We start from the raw sequence: 26881 nt of genomic DNA, 5'->3' as shown, positions 1-26881 counted from the left end.
AATTCTAGTTTCTGATTCCCCAGAACCAGCCCTCCACCCACTACTGCCATGTCCTGGGGGTCTCTAAAAATGCCTTCCAAAATGCTATGTCCTGACTCATCCCCAACCATGGCTTCCTCTCCAGAGCTAAGGTCTGAGTCTAGTCACAGAGTAGTTTAGTAGTAGTTCTTCTGGGCTGTAGAAGAACAGAAGATTATCTCTCTACTACAGGTTCAAACAACATCCTCTTAAGTCACGTGAGAGGGCTTTTCAGCAACTGGATGTATTAAAGATCTTGACTTCACCTCTATTTTCCAAAGTTGATTTGTTCTCAAGGTATAGAAACATCCCATCTGCTACCTTTACACTTTCAGTTAATGGAGACTTAAATTACTTGTTTTTATGACTTTTTTCTTTCTTTTTTTAAAATCACCTATCCTTGTTTGTTCTTGGTTCACTGGAGATGGTGGCAGACTTGGAGAAGGAGAAAAATAAGTGCCCATCTTCTGTTACTTGGCACCTTCCCTTTCCAAAAACATTTGGTTTCTGGACTTTCTTGCTGCTGTGTTACTATGTCACTTGGGACAATAGCAGAAATATTTCATATTCTTTTTATTAAGGAAACATGACCAGAACATGTAGGAATGTATAAATGTGCTTTTTCTGTGGGTATCCTATTTGTCCAGATTAATGTTCTTAGCCAAAACTGAAGATGTAAAATCCTAGAACACGCTAATCTATTTTAGTAGGTCACCGGAAGCATGAAAACCATAGAAACCACAATCAACCAAAGCATCTGTGTTTAAAAAAAAAAAAAAAAGGCAAGAATTTATCTTTTAAAGGTGTCAACTGAACAAATCCATCACAGATAAGTAAGGGAGTTAGAAACAAGGGGAGTCATCAATGCAACCTGAGGCGAATGATAAACATTTCCTGACTTCTTGCCCTGGCAGCAATTCTTTCCAGCCACACTTTTCCCCATGTTTTCCTTTAGCTGAATATTGCCATCTGTGCAAGGGGAAAGAGATTCTTAGGACTAACTTTAAGCTTCAAATGTCTGACCCCTAATTTGCTGTTGACCTTCAGACTACAGATAAATAAGAATCTTAACCTTCTCATGACTGGTGCTGGTCTGGTTCTTCCCTCTTCATTCAGGGAGCATGACCTGTTTTTATTTCTTTGATTTACAGAAACAAGTGGCTGATGACACGCCTTCCCTCAACTCTACTCAAAAGATCGTACCTCTCTCTCATACTGAGAATTTCAGTGCCAACATGTGAACATAAGGCTTTCAAACTGCTGGAAAAGCATTGTTTCTAACTCTCTTCGTGTGCATAAAGAATTCTAAGGTGTACTTACCCTCGTTCCCAATTTTCTGATTATCTGCATGGACCAGGTGAGAATATAGTGACCAAAAAAAAAAAAAAAAGTTAGACTTGATAGCTGGTTACAACAAATAGAAATCTAGAAAGGAGTCCTGGTTTGTACTGAGTATTTTGTTGTTGTTGTTGTTGTTATTGTTGTTGTTAATTCCTATTTGTTGAATACCTTCTTTGTACCAGACACTGTACTAGCTGCTTTGTATCCATTTAAATCCCACAGACCCCAGAGGCCTTATTATATCTATTTTATAGTTAGGGAAATCAAAGCTTAGAAATTTGCCAAGGTCACAGCATAAGGATCCTGACCCAACATCTGAGTTCCAGAAAATGCTTGGAGCCAAGTCAAGTGACTCAATGTTCCCTGTAGGATCTGAGGAATATTCCTAAGTGTGGTTCCCTAAACTGCAAAATTTGTACTGTTAATGGCAATTTCTCTTTTTCTTTTCTTTTTTTATTGTGATAAAATAAGCATAAAGTATATTATGTTTATATAACATAAAATCTTACCATTTTAACTGTTTTTAAGTGTAAAGTTCAGTGGCATTAAATACATTTGTAATTTTTCCAACCATCACCACCATCCATCTCCAGAACTCGTTTCATCTTGTAAAACTGAAACTCTGTACCCAGTAAGCACTAACTCCCCATTAACCCCTCACCCTGGCACCTGGAAACTGCCATTTTACTTTCCATCTCTATGATTTTGACTAAGTATCTCACATATGATTCTAAGTGGAATCATCCTGTCTTTTTATGACGGGCTATTTCACTCAGCATAAGGTCCTCAAGGTTCTTCTGTGTTGTAGCAGGTGTCAGAATCTTCTCGTAAGGCTGAATAATATTCCATTGTATGCATGTACCACATTTTGCTCATCCATTCATCCACGGGTGGACAGTTGGATTTCTTCAATGTTTAAGTTATTGTGAATAATAATATGGGTATGAACGTGGGTATATAAATATTTCTTCAAGACTCTGCTTTTGGAGCACCCGGGTGGCTCAGTTGGTTAAGTATCTGCCTTCAGTTCAGGTCATGATCTCAGGGTCCTGGGATTGAGTCTCTCATTGGGCTCTCTGCTCAGCAGGGTGTGTCTGCTTCTCCCTTTCGCTCTCCCTCTGTGCTCTCTCTCTCAAATAAATAAATAAAATCTTTAAAAAAAAAAGACTCTGCTTACATTTCTTTTGAGTATACAACCAGAAGTGGAATTGTTGGATCACACAGTAATTCTATTTTTACGTTTTTGGGGAACCACCATACTGTTTTGCACAGCAGCTGTACCATTTTACATTTCCACAAGAGCACACAAGAGTTTCATGTCTCCACATCCTCACCAATGCTTGTTATTCTCTGTTTTTTTGGATTGCACCCATCTTAAAGGCAGTGCGGTGGTATCACATTGTAGCGCTGTTTTGCATTTCCCTCATGATCACTGGTGTTGAGCATAATATGCTTATTAGCCATGCATATATCTTCTTTGGAGAAATGTATTTTCGAGGCAAGTCCTTTGTCTAGTTTTGAATTGAGCTTTTGTTCAGTTACAGCCTCTCCTGAAAAATATCCCATACATTTGAGAAGAGTGCATGTGCTATTGTTCTTGGGTAGAGTATCCTGTATCTGTCGGTCAGATCCAGGTGGCTTATTGTGCTGTTCAAGCCCTCTGCTTCCTGATTTATCTTCCATCTGGTTGTTCTATTTGTTATCAAGAATGGGGTGTTAAAGTCTCCAACTATTATTGTGCAACTGTCTTTTCTCCCCTTCAGTCCTGTCAGTTTTTGCTTCATATATTTTGATGATCTGTCATTAGGTGTAAATGTAACTGTTATATCTTCTGGCTGTATTAAACTCTTTATTAATATATAATATCTGCCTTTGTCTCAATCTTTTTTATTGATTTTTTTAAAGATTATATTTATGTATTCATGAGAGACGTACAGAGAGAGAGGCAGAGACACAGGCAGAGGGAGAAGCAGACTCCATGCAGGGAGTGATGTGGGACTTGATCCCAGGACTCCAGGATTACACCCTGAGCTGAAGGCAGGTGCTTAACAGCTGAGCCACCCAGGCGTCCCCAATCTTTTTTGATTTAAAATCTATTTTATTATTATAGTTATATTAGTATATTAGTATAGTTATCCCTGTTCTCTTTTGTTTCACATCTTTTGGTAAATATTTTTTTCCATCCTTTCACTTCCAATATATTTGTATGTTTGGATCAAAATGAGTCTCTTGTTGACAACATATAGTTAGATTGTGTTTTGTTTTGTCTTGTTTTGTTGTTATTCATTCTACCATTCTCTATCTTTTGATTGGAGAATTTAATCCATTTACATTTAAAGCAATTACTGTTCAGGAGGGACTTAATTCTGTCATTTTGCTATTTTTTTCTATGTGCATACTTACAGCTTTTTTGTCCCTCATTTCCTGCACTGCTGTCTTCTATTGTGTTTGGTTGATTTTTTTGTAGTGAAATGCTTAAGTTCCTTTTTATTTTCTTTTGTGTATATTCTAAAGCTATTTTCTCTGTGATTACCATAGGGATAGCATATACCAACTCAAAGTAATAGCAGTCTAATTTAAATTTATACCACCTTAATGTCAACAACACACAATACTCTGCTCTTTATAGCTCTGTCCTCCGCCCTCACCTCACACATCTTTATATATTGTGCGCCAAGGGGAGGCGTTGGGGGATTGGTAGCTGCTACTGTGCCAAAAACTATAACCTACCAAAGTTAACTGCAGCTGATCATCCAAGCCTTCCCCTGACAGTTGTGGCTTTTAGTACATTCCAGAGTTCCAGAATAGTTAGATTAGACAGATGCTGTCAGTGCAATTGTTGTCTGAGTAGGGAGAGGACTTCTGATGCTTCCTATGCCACCACCTTCCCAGAATCTCTGTGCTGTTTTCTTTTAGAAAAACTTCTTTCTGAGAAGTGGGACCTATAATAACTGAGGCCCTTCTTAATAAGGACATCTCTGATACAAGAGACCATTTTGCATTCCCTTTTCAATAAAAATCTCTGCCTAGATAAAATTTCCAATCAGACCCCAAATCCATGATGTCACTGAAGCCAGTGTGCATGGTCACATAAAACTCATCTTGTTTTCCACAACAGTCCCCTTGTTAAAATCAAGTTCTGCTCATCTCATGCAAATTATCACTTGTAGAAGAGAAAGGAAGATTTCCTGATAGAGGGACTCACAAGATAAAGAAGTCCAGAGTCATTAGACACAGGAGCAGATGTACCCTGTACATCTGCTTGACTCACACTCACGGTTGCATAAGTAAGATTTCAAAATTAATATTACTCTGGAGACCTCAACCTAGTGTACAATGCTCCTGGTTGGAAAAGAAGAACTATATCATTCTTTTTTTTTTCTCAGATCTTTACCATTACTTGCCGTTGTATCTCCGCCTTCTTTTCTGCAGGAAACATTATTTCCTACTTCTGCACACCAAGTTTCTACCTCTAGATCTGTTTGTTCAGTTGCTGTGAAGCCTGACCTTCCAGTGCCACTTGGAAGAAGCCATCCACTGGTGAGTTGTGGGTGCTTTTTCCATTATTTTATGAATCACAGGCTCAAAGTATCTCAATACTGGAGAAGCAGGGACTGGGAGCACCCTGAAGGTTGCATAGCTCCGGACCCTGGTTCTTGGGGGTAGAAAAGGGTGGAGGGTGGTGTCTGTATCAGAAATGTTGTAGAAGCCCTGATGGCAGTGAACAAGGGCAGAGCAGAGTGAGACCATCCCATAGGGCTCAGGTGAGAGGACAGTATGCTAAAGAAGACAGTCAGGAAAGTAAGGACACTCAGGCTTCTCAGCAGTTTCTCCTCTCACTCAATCCCTGCCAGCCCCTTAGGGCTTTAAAGAGCTGGAACTTTCTATCCAAAATACTCCCCCTCCCTCCTCCAGTCCATATATGTGATGGTCCAGGCCCTAAACCAAAATGGACTTCTTGCCTCAATTGAGAAGGCCCACAGGGGCTGAAGTGAGGAATCTACTTTTCCGACAGGCAGCTTTGAATTGATTAAGGAAGTATTCTGACACTTAAAAGTGACACCTTGCAAGTGTCTGCTGTGCCAGGAGTTAGATGTGCTGGAGGGACTGGGGAAAAGTAGTAGAGGAGGAGGTGGCTGGTGGTTGAGTAACCAGTGTAGGTAAACAACAAAGCAGAGAGAACACACGGTGGAAGTGGTTAGGGCAATTCGCCCCCTCTCACCATACCTTCTCCCCCTATCTGAATCACCAGAGGGTCTAGGCTGTGCATTTTTGACTATCAGACTTCCTGTGATACCGAAGCCCAGCATTTGAAAACCACTGGTCCAGTGCATACTTTCCCGTCCAGATGTGGAGGTTAGCCCTGTGGTTGGTTACAGAGCAGCCCAGAGGGTGTGCTGCACTTAAGGGGGTATGTGCAAAGATACCCAAAATTTTAGTCTTTATACGATCTCACACTGGATTACCTGGGAGGCTAGTCCACAGTGGGACATTGTGTTTCTTGTAGCTTGCAGCCTGCTGGTTCTCTGTCAATCACTTACTGAAATGGTATTTATTTAGTAGCCTCTAAGTGCCAGATCGGGCTCTGGGGCACCAAGACACCTTATTGCAAGACAAAGGTCTTGGCCCCTGTGGAGCTTATTTGTGTTTGTGTGTGTGTGTGTGTGTGCTGTGCATGCACACACCTCTGCATGCATAGGTGGGGAATGCTTGTATGGGTTAATGTGTGGGTTTTAAGTCTAAATGCCAAAGAAGTTCTGTTGAGGGCATGGAAGCATATCTACAAAATTATCTATTCTATATCCATCCCTGCTCTCCCAGACTGGAGATAGGAGCTCCTGAGGTCTTTTGTAACAGAATAACCCCAGATCCAAAATCCAGCTTAGCTATTACTTGTTTTGTGAGTTTGGGAAAGTCATTTAACTTGTCTTTGTTTAAATTTTGAATTACTTCGCTTGTAAAATGTATAAACACTTGCTCACAAAATTTTTGCAAATATTCAACTAATTAATGTACGCAAAGTATTCAGCACAGCACCTGGAGCTTTAGGTGCACATAATTAATGATCATTGCTGTAATTCTTTAGGTGGATACTACCCCACCCCTCGGACCTTGATTAGAGGTCTTATTTAGTTGCTGCAGATTTCCAAGAATCTGGCTCAGTGAAATGCAAGATCTATGAGATGAATCGATCATAAGGAAAATAGGAGAATAAGGTGTGTACAAAGATAAAAACCAATTCACAGTCACTAACAAAAAAGGAAAAAAAGAATATTCTTTTTTCTTTTTTTTTAAAAAAAAGATAGTATTTATTTATTCATGAGAGATACAGAGAGAGAGGCAACGATATAGGCAGAGGGAGAAGCAGGCTCCCTGCAAGGTGCCTGATGCAGAACTCAATCCCAGGACCTTAGGATCATGACCTGAGCCAAAGGCAGACGTGCCCCCCAAAAAGAATATTCTTGAGAATCAAGCCTAATGATGTTAGATGTCATACTTAGTATAAAGACTTTCATGCATTCTTTCAATGAATATTTATTGGTGCTTCCTTCATCCAGATAATATCATAAGAGCCAGAGACAGAAACATAATCTGGACTTCAAGGGGCACACAGTGTGTGGGAGATCATGTGATAAGGGCTTGTTTAAAGGCATACACGGTGTTATGAGATGATTCGATTGATGAGAGGAGGCAGGCTTGTCTCCACAGAAAAGGAGAATTTGAGCAAGAGGCACTGGCGGATGACTAGGAGCTCACCAGGCATTTTACACACAGCGGGCAAGTGTATGCAAAAACCACGGAAGCAGGTGAGTTTGCAGGAAAATAGACAGAAGATGGCCAGGGTGGGAGCACAGGACCTGGGGTTTGAGAAGTGACTGGCGATAAAGCTGGGAAGATGTGAGTGTAGAAAAGACGGACGAGTGGTCTGGGCATTGCCTTTGAGGTCCACCACTTCAAATGCATGGGACCACTGCAGTTGTCAGGTGAGAAGCACCCGCACGGTCCCATTGCAGTGTTGGGGAAGGCAGGTTGAAAGGAGTATGGTCAGGAATAAGCTGTAAGCAAGGCAAGACCATAGCAAAGATGAAAGTGGGGAGCATTTAAGGCAAGGCAGTGGCAGCTGACAGAAATGTAGAGGGGCTGAACCCGGAGGTGTTTATGAGTCAGAATTCATGTGACAATATTAGTGACAGTAGCACAGAGCACGTTGTCATGCCAGGTGCTGCACTGAGTCCTTATCTCCGTCCATCTTCACGGCCACTCAGCATAAGTAATGCTTTAGACATAAAAAAAAGGGTTAAAGAAGTAATTAGCCCCAAATGCCACAACTTGTAAGCTGGAGGGTTGAAATCTGGGTCTGTTGGCCCCTAAAGTCTGCCCCTAACCTTCTGAAGAGGAGGAGACCCGAGACAATGCCCAGTCTAGCTTCCTAGACGCTGGAGTCAAGGACATTAGCCAAGATAAAGAGTCCATTAGCTGAAGCACATTTCTGGGGATGTTGAGTTTAGGGTGAGTTTAATTGGAGGTACCTGTGTGATACCCACTTTGCTCACTGCTGTATCGCTAGTTACCTAGAACAGAGTAGGGCTCACGGTAGATGCTCAGTAACACTGGTTAAATGGGGAGCTATGCAGGAGGCTGTAGAGGAAGTGATGGGGAATTCAACTCCAAGATGTAGGGGTTGAAAGGTGGGACCGGAAAGCAGAGCTTTGGGCTGCATTGGCACTCAGGGGGCCTGACACCCTGCAATTAGACAACAGGACCCAGCAAGCACTTCAGAGTGAGAATAAAGAGGTAGCAGGTAAAGAGGTGGCAGCAAAGGATGGTGGTGCCCAGGGCTTCTCTCAGTGCGGGCAGGCGAAGGAGACGCCAATAAAGAAAATGAATGAGGCAAGAGGCAGGGGCTAACCTCCTAGAAGCCAAATGAGTTTTAAATGGAAGAACTTCGCAGAAGGATCCAATGCCTCGCAGAGGATGAGGCTGAAGCAGAGCCAGGGCAGTCAGAAGTTGGGTAGTGTTTGCAAACGTTCCAGGAAAGAAAGCTTCGGTGGGGACGTGGAGGCAGAGAGTTGAAAGGGGAGTCAGTGAGAAGGCGTTCAGCTGCAAGTAACAGAACTCAGGATTCACAGGAGCTTAAAAACAAGGACTTTTTTTTTTTTCCTCAAAAAGTCAGAGGATGGGCAGTTCAAGGCTGGGCTTACGACTTGGTGGTGTTGGGACTCAGCCTTGTGTTGTTGCTCCAGTTCTCTGAGCCTTTTGTTCAGGGCCCCCAACACCAAGCCCTCACTAGACAAGCGCCAGAAGCAGAAGGGTCAGGCCCGGGCTTCCGGTGCATCTCTCCTGTCAGAGCAGAGCATTCCTGGAGGCCCCCTCACAGATCGCCCTTCCTCGGGTCACAGGCCTGTGTGCCCCCTGCAGAGGAGGCAGAGAGGCAAGTGTGCAGCTCGGGGAACTGTATCATGAGAAGTCGGATCCTCCAAGAAGGCCCAGCCTGTTGAGAAATGGCTGGCGGGGAGAGACAACGAGCATCTGCTCCCAGGAGCAAAGGGAAGTGACCAGCCAGCATGAGAGCTTTCCAGGCTGTGGCTGCAGAGCAAAGATAAAGACTGGGCCATCGCTGAAGCGGAGCCAGGCTATTTTGCAGGTCAGGGATGGCAGCCCTTACGTGACGTGTTATCATTTTGTTCCCTGATTACAGGTCGGAGGAAGATGGGTGACAATGGCACCTTCTCCCAGGTCAGCCACAACATGCTGTCCACATCGCATTCTCTGTTCACAACCAACATCCAGGGCAGCGATGAACCCACCACCATTTACGACTATGATTACAGCGCGCCCTGCCAGAAGAGCAGCGTGAGACAGGTCGCCGCCGGGCTCCTGCCTCCGCTCTACTCACTGGTGTTCATCTTTGGCTTCGTGGGCAACATGCTGGTCGTCCTCATCCTCATCAACTGCAAAAAGCTGAAGAGCATGACTGACATCTACTTGCTCAATTTGGCCATCTCGGACCTGCTCTTCCTTCTCACTATCCCATTCTGGGCCCACTACGCCGCGAACGGGTGGCTCTTGGGGGAGGTGATGTGTAAGTCATTCACGGGGCTATATCACATTGGGTATTTTGGCGGGACCTTCTTCATCATCCTCCTGACCATAGATAGGTACCTGGCTATCGTCCACGCTGTGTTTGCTTTAAAGGCCAGGACGGTCACCTTTGGGGTGGTGACAAGTGGGGTCACCTGGATGGTGGCCGTGTTTGCCTCTCTGCCCAGGATCATCTTCACCACGGTGCAGATAGAAGATTCCTTTTCCTCCTGTAGTCCTCAGTTTCAACAAGCATGGAAGAATTTCCATACAATAATGAGGAGCATCTTGGGCCTGGTCCTGCCCCTGCTGGTCATGGTCATCTGCTACTCGGCCATCCTCAAGACCCTGCTCCGCTGTCGAAACGAAAAGAAGAGGCACAAGGCCGTGAAGCTCATTTTCGTGATCATGATTGTTTACTTCCTTTTCTGGGCTCCCAACAACATCGTCCTTCTCCTGAGCACCTTCCAGGAATCCTTTAACGTGAGCAACTGTAAGAGCACCAGTCAGCTGGACCAAATCATGCAGGTTACAGAGACCCTCGGGATGACCCACTGCTGCGTCAACCCCATCATCTACGCCTTCGTCGGGGAGAAGTTTAGAAGGTATCTCTCCTTGTTTTTCCGAAGGCACATCGCCAAACACCTCTGCAAACAGTGCCCTGTCTTCTATGGAGAGACTGCAGATCGAGTGAGTTCCACGTACACGCCTTCCACGGGGGAGCAAGAGGTCTGGGTTGGCTTGTAAATGAGTAGCAGTTTGTTTCTTACTTTAAAGGGGGGATGGCAATCTGTACATAATAAGCCTCAAGGGTCTATTGCTGAAGAGAGGCCTGTGAGTCTCTGAGGCGAGTCCCCGGGGCCTCAGGGTATTGAGCACCACCTACAGACTTCGTCCCTCGCTGTGTAGCCAATGCGCACTCAGGGGATATTCCAGAACAACCGTGGAGAGAGACTGACTTCTCCAGCAAGCTCCTCCCAGTTCCTGGAAAACACCACATCTGGAAAACGCTTCTGTGCTTCCCTGAGCCTTCACCTTTGATTGCTTCTCTGGCTCTGCAATGCTATACCTTTGGTCAGGGGCCCAGCTGGACACTGGCGGATGGCATGAGGGCACGTGGGGTCAGGCCTGAGTGCCAAGGGGAGGGGGGTGTGGTCAAGGTGTGAGCCTGGGAGAGGAGGATGGCAAGGACTTCCCTCTGCCCAGCCAGACAGCCCCCCCTCCCACCCTTGTTAGCTTGGAAGGCCTCACCTGCTCAGGGAGAGCTTGGGGACTGCAAAACTCTCCGACAGCTTCATTTGGGTCCGATCGTCCTCTTCTGTGTAAATACACGATCCATTTTTTCTTTGTTGGCGATTTATTTGTGACAACCACGCACCCTACATTTGAAAGGTGTTAAGTATCAGGCACTACTGTTGACGTGCGTCTTTAAGCCACATCCCCCTATGTAAAAATGTATGAACAGTTTTGTTTATAAAATAGGTGTCAGCTATGATGAGATGAAAAATAAAGCTCTTGTTCGCTGTGCCCAGGGAAAGGGGAGGTTTGCTGGTAGTGATGGGGAGAAGGCGAGAAGGCAGATGAGACCCTGCCTCAGGAGGGCAGGGGCTGTAGTGAGAGCTCAGGAGGATGTGTGAGGCCCAGCCCAGCAATGTTTTCAGAATCAGCTAGGAGAAGAGGCCAGGAAGGATGTGTCAGAACCATAGAAGCCTCAGGTCTTTGGATCTGCCTGTCCCTGCTTCCTGCCGCCCTGGCCCCATCTGTCACCTCATCCCCAGCCCCCAGCCCCGTCTCCTGCCCAGAGGACTGCCCTACACCTGAGCCACTTCGTGGAGGTTCAGAAGAGTAGCCTTGGGGAGTATAAAACGGTACAGCCAGAACCCTCAGGGGGCCCTGGAGAGGGGGAGCAAATATGTGGGGGCCCTGGGATGTATTGCCAGGCTGGACAAGGAGCCAAGACGTGAGAGAAGTCCTTGCCTTAGAAGTCATATGCCAGCCTGTGAATCTCGGGATCTAACCAGATGGGGCAAACCTACACAAGAAAGACTCTGGATGGGTCGGGGAAGTGTTTTCCAAACTCCCTTCGAGCCCCCCATTTTTGGATATAGGCATAGAGTTTGCATATGTTAAAAAAAAATCATAATAAAGTAAAAAGCAGAAGTAAAGCTGAAACTATAACTTACAAATGGGGCAGAGTATCATTTTAAGAGTTGCTATTATGTCCAGCCTGAAAATACTGTATTAGTCCTAGAGAGAACTCTGGTTGTGAGCTTAAAATGTTGGAGCCTGTGGTATGTTTGGGAGACTACCAATTCAACATAAATAGTTGATCAAAGAGCCCGGTGTCTGCAGTCTACTGCCTACTAGCCTATGATGACGTAGAGTCTAACTGGGACCATTTGGATCATAGCACGCACTCCACAGGTCGTATCTTGGCCTTGCTGCCACAATCCTTGTGTGTCATTATGATGCCTGGGAAGTCATGGATCTAATCATGTTCAAATGCTTCAGTGCTTTGCAGACCATTCATGTACAAACTGTCTGGTTGGGTGTGGGAACTCCTAAATCACACTGACCCCTAATCAAACTTTTAAACTCGATTTGTAAAGGAAGGGAGTTGGGTCACTAAGTCAGCAAAGACTTTTGTCTCGGCTGAACCAAGTTAAGAACGTACACACATGTTACCCAGTGTATTTCTGATATGACCCAAGAAGGAAACACAGGACTTCTGGAACCTGGCAGCTTGGGAACTGTAAGTGACAATGGTTCCCCTTTCCTTCTTTGTGGCTAGAGGTTTCAGAAAGAAGTGTGTATGTTTGGGGTTAGGGAGAGCATGCTTCACTTTCCAATATTTGTAGCATCCTAATGAATGCATGAAAGTTTGTTTGGATGATGAAATGTAAATATTGGGGTTATTTTTGTTTGTTTGTTTTTTAAAGATTTCACTTATTTATCATGAGAGGCAAAGAGGAAGACAGAGACATTGGCAGAGGGAGAAGCAGGCTCCATTCAGGGAGCCCAATTTGGGACACGATCCCAGGACTCCGGTAACATGCCCTGAGCTGAAGGGAGATGCTTAACCGCTGAGTCTCCCAGGGGTCCCAATCTTGGGGGTTTTTTAAGCTATGATTTGGAAAATAAAGTAATGCCCTAACTACATTGTTGTTTACAAAATTATCTGATTAGGACTCCCCCCCTGCTGCACCCCCACCACAGGCTCTGGCAACCACTATTCTGTTCTATACATCCATGATTCTGACTATTTTAGACAACTCATAGAAGTGAATTGTGTAGCTTTTGTCCTTCTATGACGGTTTTATTTCACCCAGCATAATGTCCCCAATGCTCACCCATGTTGCTGCATATGGCAGGACATCATTCTTTATAAGGGCGAATAAAATATTCCATTGCATGTATATGCTGCATCTATTTTATACACTTATTAATGTGCATAAAATTTCAGTTATACAAGGTGAGACCTTCCAAACATCTGCCTGACAACGTTGTACGTGTTGATGCAATACTGTATTGTACAGTTAAAAATCTGTTAAGAGGGTAAATGGCATGTTAAGCATTCTAACCATAATAATAATAATAAAAACTGCCTATTTTGTTATTCTGTGGTGTGGTAGATTGTCTTACTGTTCACCACTTTTCACTCCTTCCCTGTGTGATGACACATGTCTGTCCTTGCGGTGTGACTTGCGGTGTGCCCTACAGGTGTCCTCCCCTGCCCCATCCATGGGAGGCTCGGCCACCAAAGAGTGAGCAGAAGTGCCATCTGCTTCATCTACACAGAGTAGTAGAAGTGACTGGGCTGAGGCTCTACTCTCCATGCTCAGCCATGGGAAGGTCCACCCCAGGCAACGCCAGGTCCCATAAAGAGCCATTAAGAAGACACAGAGAACAGAACCAGAGCCCTGAACACAAGAGGTCCATGTTTGCTCTTTTAAGCCACTGTGGCGGCTGCTTGCCGAGAAGCACAGAGGCTAATTAGTACATACAGTGCATAGTGGCTTCATAAATGCAAATTGGCAAAGTATCCATTTGTCATTCCATCATGGGATTTGGTGTGGCAAACACACCTGAGGATCTATCCTGTGCTGGTCTGGGTCCGGTACATAAAGATGGCTGGGTTAATTCCCATGTTCTTAGATCCCTCTAAGTGCAGGGACGGGGAGAGTGGGAGGGGCAGAGAAAGGGGAGCCCAGAGGAGAGAGTCACTAACTCAGTAAAGGTCCTACATCACCATAGTAATAGCTACCATAGGGTTTTATTGCCACCAGAGAATCCACCCCATAAAAGCTGCCTACTATCTCCATTTCTGGCAATGGGAGCCTGGTCTTCTTTATCCCGAGGTGAATGTTTGAGTGGGCTGAATCAAGCAGATATCAGGGAAGATAAGCATCCCCAGGGATGGGTGGCTTAAGACTTCTGGTGGAGCCACCTCCTGGGAATGAGCCACCCAGACCCCATCTTCTCTCGGCTTTGCCTTTTCACATTATTAGGATTTCCCTAACAAGTTGAAATGGCTTCGGGGTGGATTACCAGTAGCAGCAGCAATGGCCACCAAGAGGAAGCTGGTCAGAGAGAAGAAGTCTCTGGGCAGGCATAAAGGTGATCACTAGGAATCTAGGGAAGGACTGGCCCTGCGTTTGGTGAGTGACTGAGGCTAGAAATGTCTTCAGACATTGTTACTTTGACACTATGTTTGTGACTTGACCCAGGGGTGTTCTCCCGTCCTCAGGACCTCCTTGTAGCCTTGCTGTTATGCCTTGTCTCCTCCCTCTCCTCTCTCCAATAACCTCTTCGCCTGCTCAGCCAGCCTGCTGTCTAGTGGACGCCCCTCCCAGCAAGGAGATGCTGGCCTCCCCTTCTTGCAAGTCCCCATCCTTCACCTGATTGTCTCAGACTCTGTGCCTTTGGATTAGAGGGGAAGACTCCCCGCCACCCATCTTCCGCATCAAGCCCACCCATTTCTACAACCCATTCCGGCACACGTTTGTCTCCTTATAGGACAGGGGTGGGAGAAGTTGACATGGCAACCATGGGCACAGAGCTGATTCTTTCACCCTAGGAAACCTCTAGGAAGATGTGTGACCCCAGGTGTCAGTGGTTTTCCTTAGAACTCTAAGGTGCTTAACACTTCTCTGCCCTCAGCCTCAGGCCATAACTGCCAGTTCTAGGGCAACAGGAAAGGTCCTGCATGATATCCTGTTTTGCACAGGTTGAATACAGAGGTCAGGTGTGATCCGATCCGAAGTCACAATGGGCCTATTGCACACCTTAATCAGTGTACTGCATTGCAAAAGCTCCATGTCTGGGCACTGATTTGAAAGAAATACCCAAAATACATAGAACAGACTTCCCAGATGAGTTAAAGGGTTTGCACCACATGTGGACACAGCTAAGTAGCAAGGAGGTAGACAATTCGCAAATGTCTACTTGGTTTGGTGGTTTGCACAGGGCCTGAGGGTTGTGGTGCAGAGGCCGGGAAGGAGGTCATTCCAGGAAGGACCTGGAGGACAGAGACACTGGGGGTAGAGAGGACAGCATGATGGTCTCCAGCCCCACTTGCCATGAACTCTATCTGAGGCTAAAGGTTAAGTGGCAAGGGGAGCCATGTCCCCTAGCATCATTGCTAAGGCACACAGGTGACCAAACGTGACACTCATGGTAGAGAGCAATTCTCCCTCTTTCTTGTGGACCATGGGGATTCTCTGACTGTCTTGGAAAAGATGACTTTGGGGACACTGGGAGCATCCTCCTTGGTGTGGTATCAGAGCACTGCCCACTGCACTGAAAATAAATAGGCAGTCCATAATCCTGATCATGGAAAGAACATGAATGTCTAATAACAGAACTCTGTCAAGTATGGTTATGGTATTACATGGAACAAAAGAAGCCAGACACAAAAGAGAATAGCGTCTATGATCCCATGTATATAAATTTAAAGGAGAGGCACATGATGATCTGTGGCGATAGAAGTCAGAGCAGCCCTTACCGCTGGGTGTGGTGCAAGGGCACATTCTGAGGTGACAGGATGATTCTCTATCATCTCGATCTGGGGGGGGGGGGTTGGTTATGTGAGTATATGTATATCAAAATTTGACCGAGTTGTGTACCTAGGATTGGTGCACTAGCTGCATCTAAATTATACTGCCATAGGAATAAAAAGAAAGAAAGAAGAAAGAGAAAGAAAGAAAGAAAGAAAAGGAAGAAAGAAAGAAAGAGAAAACAATTTTACCTGCATGAAAGTAACGATAAAAATTATATAGAGAACTTTTTAATAACATGGAGAAGTGCCTATATTTTTAACTTTTTTTAAGATTTTAAAAATTTATTTGAGAGATGGATTGAGAGTGGGAGGAAGGGCAAAGGAGAAGGAGAAGCAGACTCCCCGCTGAGCATGGACCTCCATCCCAAGACCCCGAAATCAGGACCTGAGCAGAAGGCAGACACTTAACTGACTGAGCCACCCAGGCATCCCCATACTGGAGAGAGACAGAGGGAAGTATATAGAACTGGTTTATGTGTGGGAACAATTAAGCAAAAAAGTATACATGGGAAAATGTCTGGATTGAAGCACATCGTATGTTAAAAAGTATTCTTTTGAGATTGTGAGAGTGTGTCTGATTTTTCTTCCTACTTTCCATTTTTTCTGTTTTTCCCAACTCCATACAATGAGCGTGTGTTGGTTTTATTAGACATTTGTTTTAAAAACGAAAAGATCTTCACACAGCACATCTCACTGTTGCCTGGCATTGACCTTCAGGCAGGCCGGATTGTGTGTGTGTGAGCTGCCGTGTGGCAGGCGGCGGGAGCTATGCTCACGAAGTTGACCCCCTGAACCCAAGGAGGAGAACCAATGTCTTCCCCCATCCCGTGGCTGATGCTCTGCAAGAGTGGAGCGATCCGTGCAGCCTGAATTCAATGTCTGGACACTGAGCAGCTATTATTCAAAGACTGGCCAGCTCTCCAAAAGGAGGGTAGGTGCAAGACATCCTCCAATATGGGCATGGAGTCTAGAGCAACAAATAGGGCAAAAGATCATTTCTAATGGGGACTCTGAATGCCATTCCTGGGAGAACAAGAGCCCTACAAACAGGAGGAAAGTCTTAAGATAATCCGAGACCAAGAAACTCAGGCATTGGCATGCCAGGCTGAAATGTTTCCTTGATTCAAGGCTAAAGAAGTTCCCATGGGTCCTCACTTCTTCACTTCACCTCCTAGAGGTGAACTTCCATCTCTAGAGGTGACCTGAATCCACCTCTGGACCCAGAAACCCGAAAAGGGTGACACACGCGCTAAGCTATGCTTCCATGTTTTGGTCTATGAATCTTCACCTCGTTTCCCCTCCAATTTGTATTGTCCCAACCGCTTGGCCATAGAGTTATCCAGTATTGAATGGAGGAGCTGCCTTGGGGATCCCCAGGTCTAGCACATCACCCTACTGGTGAGGATATGGAAGCTCTCAGAGAGGGGAAGTATCTTGCCAAGGGCATACAGGGAGTCAGCAGCACCTTCTGGGACTCCAAGCCAGCACCACTACCCCATACTGCCCTCTAAGGGCAAGCATGCCATCGCATCCTCAGATGCCCCGACCAGGGACAGCCAGAACCCAATTTGGGGGTGAAAGAAAAACCCCAGTCGCTGTCACGTACAGAAATGAAACATTTATCCAGCAGTATCTAAGAGTTCTACACACATTACCACCAGTGAACACAAGGCTGCTCTCCAGAAGATCAAAACTATTTATGCCACCTATTTTCTAAAAAAAATTTATATGGATTTATTTCCTATCCATTGTGTGAACCCACAATTCTGTGAAATATAAGGCATCCTTAGAGAGTCCACGGAGGGCCTCTATCTGTGAAGCACCCTACCCTTGTTATATCATTTGATCTTGACCACAGACCTATCAAGTAGGTTTGTGTCTGTGTTTTTTTTTTGTGCCCCCCCCCCCCCCCCCCCCGTTTTACAGATAAGAAAACTAAGGCTTGAGGAGTTTCGGAAGCTCATTCAGAGTCAAGTGAAATATGATGAAGCTGGAACTTAACCCCAGAGCATGTCTGCAGAGTTGGGTTCTTAATCATTGCCTCCTGACTTACACATGCAGGATGAACTTAAAGATATTTTTCATGATTCACTGTCCTGTTTATGACAACCAGTTGTTGGGCTTTGTTGTAAAACAGACGCACGCCCCTGGATGGGTGGTTATTGATTGCTGGGCTGTTTCTGCACTTTTATGGCTGCCCCAACCATCATCTCCTTCTCCTCTATTCTCCAGGCACCTGTCCCTAGCTTCACCCCTGAAGCTTCCAGGCTGCTGATAGTACTCTGCTCTAGACAAGGACCCTGGGAACCAATTATGTTGAAATTTTATCAAATAAACTCTCCCCAGGAAAGGATCACGAGTGACTAGGAGTTTGATGTTTACCAAGTAGATTTTAGGTGCTAAATTCTGGGTGTGGCTGCCCCATGTGCCCCTCCCCACAAACCCATTATTCAGCCCATTGCCCGGATGGGAAAGCTGAGGGTAGGGCAGAGCTTCAAGCTTGGGCCATCTGGCTGCAGAGGCCATGTGCTTCGCCCCGTGTTATGCTGCCTCCACAGGCTTTGTGGTCTCCGCTGCCCTCTCTTAGACCTCAAGCGGATGCTTCTGATTCTGTAGTGGAGGAAGTAGAAGACCCCAGAGGGCGCTCCTGAGGCCCAGGGTGGCTCTCCACTGTTCTCAGCTGTTGTCAATAGTTGAGGTTTTTAGATAAGTCACCAACCACCAAGAAAGCTCAATGTGCCTGCATGTGCTATTGTCATATACTTCTGAATGTGACATTCTTCTTCCACCAGTTGCTGCTCATTTTATGTGGACAATCTCTCACAGCTGCAGATAGACTGTGTCCTTGGAGGCAGGATCTGTGCTGCCTGTATCTCTGGTATAGTGCAGGCACTCACGGATGCCTGCTGGTTTGGAGGGCTGCAAAACAGTAACTGGGTGGAGGAAGTTCGTAATGACGTGCCCCACGACCCCAAGGAAGATGGGCAACATGTTTAGCTCACAGGTGAACCTACAATGGAAGCCCTTTAACTCTAAGGCAAAGGAGGGTAACTGAGGGGGAGACAATTAGAAAGGAAGACAAATCATGAGAGACTCTGGGAACCAGACGAAGGGTTGCAGAAGGGGAGGTGGGTGGGGGTGGGGTGACTGGGTGATGGGCACTAAGGAGGGCACTTGATGGGATGAACACTGGGTGTTCTAGTGTATGTTGGCAAATTGAACTTAAATAAACATAAAATAAAATAAACCTCTTTAGACAACCAGTTGTTTTCATTTGCAGAGAAAAATAGTACCAGGGGTGGGGTGGGGTATGGGTGTGAGCTGGGGTAGGCACAAGGATGGGGGGGGCGAAGGGGTAAACGCAACCATGGGTTTAATGGGAAGCATTCTTTTTTTTTTTTTTTTAAAGTGGATATTTTATTTGTACTTAAACCATCCAAACTGGTACTATTATCATGATACATTAAAATACAAGACATCTTTCCACAACTACTAGAATGAACAAATTAACAATTCTAGTAAATCACAAAGGGCAGAGGAAACCAATGAAGCATATTGTATATAGCTTAACCCTTCACCGTTAATTGAGGTGATGAAAACAAGACTCACAATCTCAGAAAATACAATTATCCTTTATCACAGGTCTTTGTATTTTTACTTCCTTTTCTTGATAGAATCTACAGCCTAAAGATACCTGAATTAGTATTACATCTAGTTATCTATAGCCAGAAACATCTTATCATGTTGTCCATAGCAGACAACGCTACTGAAACCTTTGACTCCAATCATATCCCCTCAATGGATACAATAAGCATAATGGGACACTATCAAGGCGGAGATGTAGGACCCTAAAAGACAAATCCTATCAGAAATAATACTGCCCAAATTGAGATCGAATAATATACTTATCATCACACATCTTCAGGTTGAATGTTCAGAGTAATTTGGGAAAAAATCCATTATTTGCTGAGTACTAAAATACTTAGTGGATTGCTGTAGGACACCATGGCTTTCCCCAGCAGTTTCGAAGATGGACTCCAGATCGCCCATAGAATTTTGCTGGAACTGGATCGGGGGCTGCAGTGATTCCTCTTCACAGTTGTGGAGCGGATTGTTCCAGGCCTGGTTGTTCCAGGCTTGAGGGTACCAGGTCTGACTGTTCCAGGAGTGGTTGCTCCAGGATTGGCTGTTCCAGGATTGGCTGTTCCAGGTCTGGCTGCTCCAATTCGGGTTATTCCAGGTCTGGCTGCTCCACAGTGGGAGGTTTCCAGAAGGGTTCAGCAGGTACCCCTGGCGACAGGGGTAGAAGCCTGCATATTCCGTGGTGGCAGAGCTGTTCTGAGTCACACTGTTGCTCTCCTTCGGCCAGTTGCTTTTCTGCCACCTCTTGCTTTTCATCCTCTGGTTCTGGAACCAGGTTTTAATCTGCTTGTAGCTGAGGTTCAGAATGTTGGAAAGTTCTTGCATCTGCTGGAGACTGAGGTATTTCTGTCTCTGAAATCGATCATTGAGAACATACAGCTGGGTCTGAAAGAACACAGTCCTCATCTTCTGTTTCTTGCCCTGGGTCGCCAGTGGGAAGCATTCTTATCTCAATTTCAAGTTGGTCTCCGTGGCTTTGATTGAAGACAGATATTAAGAGAACCAGAATCTCTCTTGTGTAGCCTCACCCTTTGATAAGCCCTGTGGTCTTATACAAATAAATCATTGGCCTCTGAAGCAGCAATTTCTTTCAGCAAAATGAGGGATTTTGACACAATAAATGTGAATGTTCTTTCAGTTCTAATATCCTTCAATCATTATTTCCTAACAGATTCTGTGTAGTTGGATGAGCAGCAAACAAAAGAAAATAGCGTAATGAGGAAGCTCATGAGTCAATGTCAGTCCAGAAATTTAGTTTCCTTTATTTTAAGTTCAATTGAAGAAACAAGAAAAAGAAGAACTGTGCTCTGATTTTTTGGGGTTTTTTGCCAGGCAATATACTTATTCACTAAAACTCCACCTCCCCCTTGCTGTAGAAACTGTGCATTTCCTACTTTTATGCTGCCTATATGTTTTATTTGCACAGCTCAGCTGGTCAGAGGAGCTGAGACATCCGTTCCCCTACAAGAACCCTCCTGGTAAGTCACTTTTCAGCTACTTTGCCTGTTAGGTAGCTCAGCTTCTATGATGAGTAACAGGCTTACAGGAAACCCATAGAAGACATTAGACAAACACCAGGTGCCTCTAGAGCTATCTTGAAACATAATCTTTGAGAGAAGAAAAGAGAATTTAGAATGAGTTTTAGACTGTGATAACATCGAAGATACAAAATACAATTGTGAATGAAAATTATAAAGGGAGCAATGTTAAAAAGAAAAGAAAAGGTGAGTGAGAGAGAGAGAGAGAGAGAGAGGAGAAGCTTCATCCTTCAAAAGAAAGATTATCAAGAGAGATGATTCTTGACCAAAATCTTGGCTGAGATTATCTTCTGGTAAGAAGAACTGAAACCTACCCCCCACCCCTGGCGGGATGCCCTCTGAATGTGTTTCCAAGCAGAAGTTGTAAGTAAGTCTCCCCTTCTGTTTGTTTGTTTGTTTCCCCCAAAAAGAGAGAAGCTAAAAATTGTCCAAATTAATATAAACTGCAAATAGCAAATAAAGCTTCCCTTTAATATATCAGTTCCATAGCATATTTAGTGTGTGAGTCTTGTCTCAGAATTTAAGATGAAAGTTCCTGTATGCTTCTCCTACCTGCCTAATCTGAGGTCCAGGGGACTTGAGATCCACAGAGATAAATTAAAGAAACTTCTCAACCAAGCAATGGAACTGGAATAGACCAGGCAAAGCCAGGTCCTGAATGTGGTTGAGCAAACCCAGAATGTGGTGGCGGATGAAACGTTTTACACTTGGCCATTTCTCGTGTGTGTGTGGGAGCTCTAAATCTTTGCAATTCAGGAACTATAAAAAATGCAGAGCAGGCGTGAGACTGGCAGTCTGGACTTTATAGCTGGCTGCCGGCTCCTGCCACCTTCTCGGGGGACTTGGGCTTCAGCCCATTTCATTATGACTATGCCGAGACACCAGGCTGGTGATGCCGCGCTGCAGTTACCACACTGACAAGTGAGAGATGGGGTGGCTGGTGGGTAAGAGCACAGGCTGCCTGCATTCGACATTAGTTGCTTCCTAGCTGTGTGTCTTTGGGCAAGTTACTCAGCCTCTATGTGCTTTGAGGTTCTTATCTGCAAAATGGGGACAATTACATGACCTGACTCATACAGTGACATTGAGGATTAATTGAATGAATTAATTGAATGAACCAGAATGTTGGTTGGCCCAGAGTGCTTTTGGGAACTACTAATGGTTTAGCACACTGGGGGTGATGCTCTTGTAAGGTCACTGCAGCACAGGTTGTAGGACAGTGTTGGACAGCACCTGAGTCAATTTCTTGAAATTGTTATCAAAGCTTCATTTGCTCCCCGAGGCTACAGAGCACTAGATTTTATCTGGTCCGCCAACGCATTTGTGGATTTCCCCAAGAGTCATGCTCTCTGTCTAGTGAGTAGAGATGCTAGTGGTGATCCCCTCCTTTCCTGCAAAAGTCCTTTGTTTGGCCAAACAAGGGAGCTCCGTGAAAGGTGACATCATTATACTAAGGTTGAGCGCCTGTTTGTGTTTAAGTCAGTTTGTGCTCGTGATGGACTGCTCGGTACCTTCTAGGCCTTCATAAAAGATCACTTTTTCTTTATTCACAGGGTCAAGCAAAATGAATTATCAAACATCCACTCCATACTATGACATTGATTATGGGACATCAGAGCCCTGCCAGAAGGTCAATGTGAGACAGGTCGCCGCCAGGCTCCTGCCTCCACTCTACTCACTGGTGTTCATCTTTGGCTTCGTGGGCAACATGCTGGTCGTCCTCATCCTCATAGACTGCAAAAAGCTGAAGAGCATGACTCACATCTACTTGCTCAATTTGGCCATCTCGGACCTGCTCTTCCTTCTCACTATCCCGTTCTGGGCCCACTACGCTGCAGACCAGTGGGCCTTTGGAAATAAGATGTGCCAACTTTTGACAGGGATCTATTATATAGGCTTCTTCACTGGAAACTTCTTCATCATCCTCCTTACCATGGATAGGTACCTGGCTATCGTCCATGCTGTGTCTGCTTCAAAAGTCCGGACAGTCACCTTTGGGGTGGTGACAAGTGGGATCGCCTGGGTGGTGGCCGTGCTCGCCTCTTTCCCCAGGATCACCTTCACCAGATCCCAAAAAGAGGGTTCTCGTTTTACATGCAGCCCCCATTTCCCACCCAGTCAGTACCATTTCTGGAAGAACTTCCAGGCGTTGAAGATGAGTGTCTTGGGCCTGATCCTGCCCCTGCTTGTCATGATCATCGGCTACTCGGCCATCCTCAAGACCCTGCTCCGCTGTCGAAATGAAAAGAAGAGGCACAAGGCCGAGAGACTCATTTTCGTGATCATGATTGTTTACTTTCTTTTCTGGGCTCCCTACAACATCGTCCTTCTCCTGAGCACCTTCCAGGAATTCTTTGGCCTGAATAATTGCAATAGCTCCAACAGGCTGGACCAAGCAATGCAGATTACAGAGACCCTAGGGATGACCCACTGCTGCATCAATCCCATCATCTATGCTTTCATCGGGGAGAAGTTTAGAAGGTATCTCTCCTTGTTTTTCCAAAAGCACATTGCCAGACGCTTCTGCAAATGCTGCCCAATCTTCCAGGGAGAGCTCCCCGACAGAGCAAGCTCAGTTTATACTCGATCCACTGGGGAACAGGAAATCTCTGTCGCCTTGTGACCTGGACTAGGTTTTTGTACACAGCCTGGGGGTGGGAGTGGTGCTTTTAAAAAGGAAGTTACTGTCATCTAGGGTCTAAGGTTCATTCACCCATCCGGCATCTCTTTTAAGTATATTAGATCATTTGAAGCCATCACTTCCAGAGAGTCAAATTGATATACATTGATGACATAGCAACCTTCTCATGTCCCCACCATGCACATCAATTTATTGGCAAATCTCCCTTCATTGCAAAAGTTCTTTATAAGAAAAAAAATCCTCTGAGAACTGCTGATTCTTGAGTTTGGTTGCTTAAACAAAAATAACAAAATTAATCAAGAAATATATTTTATAGTTTCATACCTGCTCCAGGCAACAGGTTGCAAATGGGCTTAAAGCAGGTCCTTGTTGGTCCTTGTCATGATGGGTTAGGAAATAACATCTTCTAACTGCAATTTGCCCTGCAAGGTGTGATTGGTAAGTTCCACAGATGTTCAGGACCAGGTGAGAACTGGGAAAGCTTCTTTGGTGAGAAGGGGATCCTCTGTTGGGCAAGGGGAGGGAAACTGAGCTCCAGGCTGCAGACCCAAAACACTTGGAGTGGCTTGGCAGTGGAAGGACTGGCACTGGCTGGGCAGGGACGGTAAGCCTGGACCATGGGGAGCATGCACAGCACCACTTGTCAAAGCCAGAGCAGAGAGTACCCCAGCAGCCATTGCAGTGAGTTCATTGCACGGCCAAAGGATGGCCCAGAAAGGTGACAATTTAGGACAGGGAAACCAACAACATGGAGATGAGGAGGCTTCCATGTAGGTCCAGGCACCAGGGATGGGAAGCAGAGAGTATTTTCACAGCACGTAGGGTGAGAGCGGAACTTAGGATGGATTTGGGTTTGAGGTAAGAGACAGAGAGGAGACAAACAGAACCTCCAGGCATCAAGCATGCAGACTGGAGACGCCCTAAGGAAGACTTCAAGCATGGAAAGAGGATGAGGTTTAGGTCAAAACCAGGAGGGGTTGGTGAAAGAGGAAGGATCTGATTTTGTGAGCTTGAACATAGCCTTCTGTAGACAGAACCTGGGCTGTCTGAGTGGCTGCTTCTGCCCTCAGAGCTGTCCTTTCCAGCCCAGCTCCAACAACGGGGTGTCTCCAGGAGGCTTGGAAACACTAGATTTATGAATGCGTGAGTCTGAAGTCCAGGAACAATTGTAGGTCCAATATGATTTCCAGGTGAAGGCTGATTGCATAGTTAATGAACCGCCAGAGCTTTATAAGCATTAAACTAAGAGGTCCTGACATAGAGAAGGAAGCCCGAATAACTACGTTTCTGGCCTCCCAGAACTCACCACGACGAACACATTTTTTCAGTAGGCTGAGGGCAGAAGGGACAGATTGATTTGGAAACAGGCCGCCTCCCGCTTAATCAGTCACAAAAAGCACAGCTTGTGGACTTTTGTGTTTCAGGCTGAGTGTGGTGGCTTTAGACACTCCTTCCAGCTGCCATCTCCAAGACAAATCGTCCCCAAACACTAAGGGACACGTTCATGTCAGAGACAGAGTCATGACTTCATGTTCTGCGGTTGCTACTTTTATTATTTGGTACCTGCCTGAGGTTGTTTTGAAGGTAGGAAATAGCTCAGACCATTTGGAAAAGATTAGGTGATGGATCATAAAGGAGTGGGAGTTGCTCAAGAGTTTAAGGTGTCAGAATCATAAGAGGCGCTGCGGACTCTCCTCAAGCTCTGAATTACGAAAGGGGAGGGCATGGGTGTCAATGGGGAGCAACCAGAGGTGCTCTTAAGGTTGTTTCGAGGGTGTAAGTATCATATGACCCTGGCTCTGGGTTAACTCAAAGACATTCTGATATTTTTGTGTATGGATATATATCATACATGTATGTGATGATCTTATGTACATAGAGAGTTACAAATTGCTTGGAAGAAAATCTTTACCTAATAAAAACCACCTCTAAAATAATTGATTATATTCTTGCTCTTTCAGTGAAGTGCACATTTAGAGACTAGCATATGAATTTTTTTTGTTTTTTTAGCATATGAATTTTTAGATAGTTTAATTCTATATACACTTTTACAAATATATTACATATATTAAAATACATATTTATTTATTATTTTTTAATTTTAATTTCTTCCCTGGGTCAAATTGCCAGAATAATTTGAGGATGCTGCCTCTAAGGGTAGCACTTCTGAGCAATGGACACTCAAAATGTTTAAATTTTTCACTTAATTCTACTTCCCGAGCAAAGATCTGACATATTAAAAAAAAAAAAAAAAAAAAGAAGAAGAAGAAGAAATTTGATGTCTGTTTCTGCACATGCCAGCTGTCTCTGTTTGACAATGAAAAAGACATAATGTCACAGCCTGGTCATTTCTGTCATCCTAAATTGCAGATGCATGATGCATGAGGATGGCCACTATACAGGTTGCTTTTCTTTCATTTCAAATCGCTTCCCAAAACTCGGCTGTAATTGCAGTGATGACAATGCATTTGTCATTGACATTTGGATTTCTGTACACATGCCTCTTGTCCCCAGAGAGGACAGGTACTCCAGGAAAAGGTGACCGGTCCAGTCACATTCACAGTTTAGAGCCTGTTGGTTTTCAGGTTCTTACCTTCCAGAGCAGGTCACCATCCTACCTTGAGGTCAGTGGAATGAGCAGAAGACATGGATAGCGGGAACTGTCACAGGGGTTGGCTTTTCCTCAACAACCTGAAGGATTGCCTTCCACCCCTTATCATGAGGAGGCACGACCCAAGGAAGGGCAGAAAGCGGCTGAATCCGAGTAGAAGAGTCCAGGGCACACTCCCATCATCCCTGCATTCCTCACTTTGCAGCACCCTCCACTGCCCACCCTCCTCTGCCCCAGCCCTTAGATTGACAAACCAGTTGGGATTCATGGTGACCTTCCAGTTCTGGCTCCACTCACTCCCCAGCCCAGAGGCCTCAGTCATGGAGGGGGTCATATCTGTGCCACGGATAAAGTCAAAGTAAAGTGAATGTCCTTGGCAGGGATGGAAAATGTGCAAACTCATAAGTTGGGATTCTACTCACACTTGTATTCCAAGATTCTAGCTTAAACACCTCCAGTTTGAGTAAAGTGCATTGGCCTCTCCACTGTTAGGATGAAATCAAGTTATTTCTCTTCTATCCAGTGGAAGGAGGACACACTCCTACACATAAACATCGAGTTTTTAGTGTTGACCTTCTGATGAAGACACAGGGCTTACCTCTGGCTACACTGGAGGCTGGAAGAGGAGATGTGAGCGGGAGAGTGACCTGAACTTCCTGACTGCTCCCACTCACAGCCTGTTCACGCACTCACCAGCTTACCCTCAGGGTGCAGAGACCTCCCATAACCCAAGATTTGAGTGTGCCAAGGCAGAAACAAGAAAGCATTTCCAGAGATCCTTTACTTTTAAGTAAAACTCGCTATGGAAGTCTGGCTTGTATTTTTCCCAAACACAGTCAAATTTGGTTTCGTTTCTCTTTCTAACTCTGGTACCCAGTTTTTGAAATTTTTCAAACTGCAATCAATGAACAGGCCTACAGAGCCAGTAAGAACCTTGGGCTACATTGCCC

The 26881-nt window shown here is 45.1% G+C and overlaps 3 protein-coding genes across 6 annotated transcripts; 2 read left to right on the top strand and 1 right to left on the bottom strand.

Annotated features, from left to right (window-relative positions):
* Window positions 1-1169: 1169 nt before the first annotated feature.
* LOC112912504 (C-C chemokine receptor type 2-like) lies at window positions 1170-13057 on the top strand. Of its 4 annotated transcripts, none has more exons than XM_072721078.1 (3): window positions 1170-1375; window positions 4792-4899; window positions 9059-13057. In XM_072721078.1, the coding sequence occupies exon 3, from the start codon at window positions 9070-9072 to the stop codon at window positions 10186-10188; it is 1119 nt and encodes a 372-aa protein (XP_072577179.1). In that variant the 5' UTR covers window positions 1170-1375; window positions 4792-4899; window positions 9059-9069; the 3' UTR covers window positions 10189-13057. The 4 variants fall into 4 exon arrangements, with proteins under 4 accessions (XP_072577179.1, XP_072577178.1, XP_072577181.1 ...); XM_072721077.1 differs by lacking the exon at window positions 1170-1375 and adding an exon at window positions 4556-4646; XM_072721080.1 differs by lacking the exons at window positions 1170-1375; window positions 4792-4899 and adding exons at window positions 5624-5715; window positions 7055-7166.
* A 5831-nt stretch (window positions 13058-18888) lies between these two features.
* Window positions 18889-20403, bottom strand: LOC112913159 (homeobox protein NANOG-like). The gene has a single exon (XM_025989766.2). The coding sequence runs from the start codon at window positions 20045-20047 to the stop codon at window positions 19421-19423; it is 627 nt and encodes a 208-aa protein (XP_025845551.2). The 5' UTR covers window positions 20048-20403; the 3' UTR covers window positions 18889-19420.
* A 175-nt stretch (window positions 20404-20578) lies between these two features.
* CCR5 (C-C motif chemokine receptor 5) lies at window positions 20579-25257 on the top strand. The gene is made up of 2 exons (XM_072721076.1): window positions 20579-21046; window positions 22233-25257. Exons 1-2 carry the CDS (start codon window positions 21022-21024, stop codon window positions 23300-23302), a joined length of 1095 nt encoding a protein of 364 aa, XP_072577177.1. The 5' UTR covers window positions 20579-21021; the 3' UTR covers window positions 23303-25257.
* Window positions 25258-26881: the final 1624 nt, after the last annotated feature.

The sequence above is a fragment of the Vulpes vulpes genome, chromosome 9 (assembly GCF_048418805.1).
Source record: "Vulpes vulpes isolate BD-2025 chromosome 9, VulVul3, whole genome shotgun sequence".
Taxonomy (NCBI): Eukaryota; Metazoa; Chordata; class Mammalia; order Carnivora; family Canidae; genus Vulpes; species Vulpes vulpes.
Note: the sequence above shows the minus strand (reverse complement) of the source record. Positions and strands in the feature narration are given on the sequence as shown.